The sequence below is a fragment of the Haliotis asinina genome, chromosome 2 (assembly GCF_037392515.1).
Source record: "Haliotis asinina isolate JCU_RB_2024 chromosome 2, JCU_Hal_asi_v2, whole genome shotgun sequence".
Lineage (NCBI taxonomy): Eukaryota > Metazoa > Mollusca > Gastropoda > Lepetellida > Haliotidae > Haliotis > Haliotis asinina.
Genome location: NC_090281.1, coordinates 101,157,314 through 101,163,313, shown reverse-complemented (window position 1 = coordinate 101,163,313; position 6,000 = coordinate 101,157,314). Strand labels below are relative to the sequence as shown.

Genomic DNA, 6,000 nt, shown 5'->3' with positions numbered 1-6,000 from the left:
ACTTTTTATATTTTTAATTGGAGGTACACCCAGTGGTGTGAAAACCCCAGTGTGGCGGGTTACCGGGATGTGAGGTAAAGCCTCCCGTTCTACTAATCATAAAAAATTTCTCTCTTATTTAGAGAAGGAACCATAAAGTACTTTAGCTCCTAGCATTTTGGTTATTCCATATACTACTTTTGCTGGGTTATAAAAATTCATATCAGAGGTATATGTGTATGTTTTTTGCAGATGAAATGTAGTTGTATAATTAGAACTAGATGTGGGTGTACCCTGGATTTCCCTGCAAATTTGCAGGCGACTTTGCTCTGCGAGTTAGAACCCCCATTCCCTATACTACTCCAGCAGTTGTGACTGTATTCTGATGTACCAGCAATGTGTGACTGTATTTTGATGTACCTTCAGTGTATGACTGTTCTGATGAACCAACAACATGTGTGTTCTAATGTACCAGCAATGTGTGACCTGTTCTAATGTACCAGCAACGTGTGACCGTGTTTTAATGTACCAGCAACATGTGACTGTGAAGCAGGATGTTATGTGACTGGGGAATGAGTGTGGAGAGACAATACAGTTAGCACTTCATCCAGGAGATTGTCCCTCATCTTGCAGTGCCACCTGTATATCTGAGGACCCAGCAGCAGGTTCTGTGGTGCAGACAGTGAGAGGGCTAAAGGACCCACTGGACTGCTGAGTGACCAACTGAGTGAATGTTGTTTTCATCTTTGGGAAATAATAGTATATGGGCAATATTTAGACAAAACACTCCACATTAACCTTTTAACGGCTTCTGACTGTTGAGCCAGAATCGGATGATGTTCTTTTCTTGTGTGCGAGCTGCCTTCACGTAATCTGTGTCATCCTTGTCAGCAGCACGAAGATCAAGATGGTGTGCTCCATCTGGGATCTGGATGGCTACCAGGCTGTCTGACAGAGAGTTGAGGACACCGCCAGCAGACCATGGGTCCAAAAGACCATTGCTGAAAACACGAGCATGGTATGAACAGATCATCATTAAGATATTCAATACTCACACACCTGTGGAAATCACCTATTGACATATATATATATATTTCTTACCTCATGTCGCTGTCTGATTGCTCTTCTATTATTTTCAATGTTGTTACAAGAGCGTTTTTTTCAGTAATTTCTATTATTATTGATTAAGTGATGGTTAATGTTTAGAGTTCTGAGCACTAGACTAGTCATTATGGGTAAGATTTTGTATGACGATAATAGTGTTTCAGCACGCCTTTAAGGTAGCATTTTTGAGTTGCTTCCCTTTGGTGTGTAAAGACGAGGAAGTCACAAAGCTCCATACTTCGCTGGAATGCTCATCAATCAGTGACTGTATGTATAAGGCTGGTTGTGATGCGGAGTGCCCACGCACACGCACACGCACACACACACACACACACACACGCGCGCGCACACTTCAGTGTACTCCGCAGCCAGTGGCTACTCATTCGGTACTCTGTGGTAGTAATGCTCGATCTCAAATAACACTGACTTATGTATGATGTAAGGTAATTACCAATCTTGTGCAAATGCAAATCGAGGGAACAGAGAACTCTAAATCTGTTTTTCATGTAAGAAAAATCTAGCAATGCTACAAAGAGATTTGTTCAGGTGCTTCAAACAATTCAAAAATAACATTCCTTCAAATGTGTGCATGTAAATTTCATAAAATATAGATAAATCATTTTAATTGATATTATCAGTTTCACATCCATGGTTGAATTAAATCGCTGCTGTTAACCTGTTCATATGAAAGTGCAATAGTAGTCGCAGCGTATTGAAAATTGTACATCAAAGTAAAGCACATGTTGCAGTAATGGCTATGTGTGATCTTCTAACACTTGTGTAAAGGGTAAATATAGATAATAAAATTAGCTTCATGAAAAATTATCTGAATGATAAGTAAAATATACATCATAACAGTGAAAGTGTAATTAGAAGGACAGGGCGATTGTGTTTGTTTTTATTTATTATCCTGGCTCATGTTTATTTGCTTGTTGCTCCTTTTCTATTCAAACTTGAAATCCCTTGAAGTTCCTTTCTTCAAAAGGGGACGTAAAATCATACTCACCCACAAGTACCCTCCCTTTCCTCCATACTTTGGCACCAATATTGGTCATATGACCAGCCATAATTGTCACTCTCTCCTTTGCCCAACAGGAAGGTTGCGTGAATGACTTGAGGTCCCTATATGGCACTTTTCTTGGATCTGTATTTTTACTTGCATGATATAAAAATATTGTGTATAAATTATGTATTTTTATGTGTTTGCAAGTTGTTATCATGGTTCATACTTTGTTACATTTAGAGTTGTAGATGCCTGTTGTCAGTGTCTGATCCTCACTGATTATGTCCATTTTACACTACGTTCTGATGTCTGCTGTGATCTTTGTCATTTTAGCATCTGAAGAATTTTACTTATTTTTATTTGCACAAATACATTAGGGGAATGCAAATTGTTCTTCTAGACTGGCGAATGCGAAAGGAGCATACCAACGTTCATCATTTAGAAGATTCCAGTTTTATCTATTCTATTTACTTCATAGAAGGATCAACAATCCTCCAAGCATCTGGCACCCACATCAGCAGGAATTACTCCTTAAAGAGTTATGTATCATGGCCGTTGTGCACTGTATTGATGGAACTGTTTTTACAGTCAGCTTATACTTATGTGAAGAAAGTGCACAAATTAATTCACAACATATGAGTAAGATATTATCTTCAGTTGAAGAACAACACCACAACTACCAGGAGGAGTGTCTACCTACATCAGTATTAAGCAGCAGAAGGTTGTACTCAGTGGTCTATACATGTGCTCACTTGTGTATCTCCGGGACAAGCCAAACCCCAAAGTTATGGTCAAGCCTGAATCTTAATGAGGGAATCAACGACTGAACAAGATTTCACGATAATCATTTGATGGCATCACCTGTGATGTCACATCTGGAATCAGACTCCTCAAGAGATTGCACCCTTTGCAGAATGCGGCCATATTGTTCTCTTGTCAGGAAGTCGTCTACAAATGTAAACAACCCTTACAACGTTAGAAAGACTTCATTTACAGCCCAGACAGCAATCTACTGCATCATTCCTGTGTCTTCATGACGCATAGAGGTTTCCTAAAAACAGATTCAACGTTGTTTTTCAGGAAGTTTACAGCAACAGATGACAGTGTCTGTCACGATCACCAGCCAGCTATAAATAGTCTTTGCTGGGATGACAGCTCGCTCATAACATACAGTCTTGCTGATCTAAAGATGAAGAGTGATGCATTTTCACAGCATATCAAGATTCAACATTTATAAGAATTCACCTTCCACAACTCCGTCACCTCATTCACCCTCACGATTACATAGCCAGCATAGATGTGCAGAACGCGTATCTGCATGCTCTTATACATCCACAGTCAAGGAAATACCTAAGCTTCTTAATTAAAGGTTGCCAGTTTCAATGGAACATCCTACCATTCAGAATTTTGTTGGCCCCTTGGTTGTTTACCCGGATATCAAAGCCAACAGTGATGAATGACCGGTTGAGCAAGATTCAAGCCGGAATATCTCAAGTGTTATTCCCTCCATTGAAACTCAATTGGCAATGCCTTCTAGGACTAACCTCAGCCCAGGACATGACACACATGGGGAGGTAAGATTTACAGCCGTTTCAACAGTGTGTGAGTCTACATTAACCCGATACAGTTACTGGAGAATCTTAAACCATATCTCCTCAGGTGGACTTACGAATCAAAGGTCTGCACAAAAGTCTTATTTATGAGAGCTGGTCTGCAACACTCACCTGTATGTGGACATGTCCCTTCAAGAACGGGGCGCTCACTTTGACAACAAAGATTGTTGATTGCACATAAATCAGTTGGAAATGAAGGCAGTAATCCATGCATTAAAACGTCAGAAGCATCAAGAAACAGAATACTCACTGTCCACACGGACAACTGCACACTGGCTTATTACATAAACAAACAAGGATCAACAAGAATGTTAAATCTGCTTTCAACATAGTTGACAAGATGAACATTTACATAAAAACAAGTCATATTCCAGGAGCAAAGAACATTCTCACAGATGCTCTCTCTCGGCTGAAACAACCATCTCCAACAGAACGGACGCTGCACAGAGAAGCATTTCAAATCAAGAACCCAGGAATATTCCAGTTTCTTGTAAGCATTGTATCAAAACGTGTTTGGAAAAATGAGGATATTCTGCAAGAGAAGCAAAAGCAGTTATTTTTGCACTGCAGAGATCTACGCACAATTTTTATGATGACAATGGAAATGATTAGAATGTTATGCAAAGGGCAGAGGATTTATTGCATTGAAAGTTTCTCATCAACAAATAGCAGATTACTTATGTCATCTATGACAAACAAGGCAATTAAAAGGTTTGACCTAAGGTCCACCTATCAAGTGGCACTCAGTACAGTTATATCTATGAAATAAGTTACCAAACTGACCAAAGTACCTGAATTGTTTGCATTACTGCGCTCATTCAAATTGGAGGATCCACAACAGTAATTCAAAGCCCTGGCTTGGGATATCAATGTTGTTCTACAACACCTCCCTAGTGAGGAATACAAACCATTAGATTGGATATCCTTTGATTTTTTGACACAAGAGACAATATTTTTACCTGCCATAGCCACGGCAGCTTGGATGTCAGAAATTCACATATTGGATTTCACGTATACCTGGTTCAACTCTACAAATCCTGACATGGTACACCTGGGATTTCATTGGGATTTCACTGCTGGACAATCTCAGAGACAATTTCACATCCCAGGTTGATCTACTACTTTGATCGGATCACGCGATACACAGGATTTATCTCTGTGTCCAGTTACAGCACTGAAGATTTTTTTTATTTAAAACAGACACAAACAAGGAGGTGGAAATTTAAGCGTCCATTTATTTCACTGTCTACAAAGACAGTCTGGATGAGAACCGTAAATTTACTTGCATATAAAGCAGCAGGACTCAAGCCTCCATGAGTCTCCAGTCTACACAAAGTTAGAGTTTTAGCATCTACGCTTGATTTGCACATAAATTACACTTGCAACAATAATGGAGGGCTGTTTTGGGAATCAGATATGGTGTTTGCAAACTACTATTGTCACGGAGAACGTCTCAGGCATTCACCAGTTTGGTGCAGTACAACAGTTAAAAGGTGCTCAAAAGCCTTCCCTTCAAATCCTTAAGTTTGGGCTACAAACATTATGGAGAGAGTAACAAATATGGCTGATCATGTAAGAATATTAGTGCCAAAGTATGGAGGAAAGGGAGGGTACTCATGGGTGGGTATGATTTTACGTCCCCTTTTGAAGAAGGGAACTTCAAGGGATTTCAAGTTTCCACTGGAACCTCCAATAGAAGAGGGAGACAAGCAAATAAGCACGAGTAGGATAAGTTTTAAATAACAATTTTATTCAGAAATGTACATACTCTTGTTCAACTGACCTTTCACCGCAAAGAAATCACCTAATATGTACAACAAAGGTTGATCTATGACGTCAGTACCGATGACCAGGTTCTTACAAAATGGCAGCTTGCTGACGATGATACACACGATTTTGTGAGGACTCTTCCCTTGATTCAGGGATCAGGGTTTGTTATTAAATATGCAATGTAAGTAATCAGAATGATTCTGACCATTTGTATATTGTTGTAGGTTTTTATTGTTTTCATTGTAAATAAGAGTGGAAGCCAGGAACACTGATAATTACTGTTGTCAGTCATGGCATCACACTGCACGGAAACTATTTATGAATTATCAAATCATTGCTTGGTATTTCCTTTCATTTTGATATTTGTTGCTAAAGTACTCTTTCCCTGCATATTCTAAATGGATTGAGTCATAATAAGCAGTGATTAGACGGCTGGATGTCGAAAAATTGTACATGTGTATAATTGGTCTTTCGAGTGCAGCATTCGTTTTCACACCAAATATCTTTAGTTTCGTCATATCTAGACAGTTG

The 6,000-nt window shown here is 39.2% G+C and overlaps 1 protein-coding gene across 1 annotated transcript in view; it reads right to left on the bottom strand.

Annotated features, from left to right (window-relative positions):
* Nucleotides 1–670: 670 nt before the first annotated feature.
* The window catches only part of LOC137274708 (lysosomal Pro-X carboxypeptidase-like), a 42,968-nt gene continuing 37,638 nt past the window's right edge, over nt 671–6,000 (bottom strand). Inside the window, exon 9 of the mRNA XM_067808058.1 lies at nt 671–980. Within this exon, the coding sequence (XP_067664159.1) occupies nt 773–980 (208 nt within the window). The 3' untranslated portion in view covers nt 671–772. The remainder of the gene's footprint in view (nt 981–6,000) is intronic.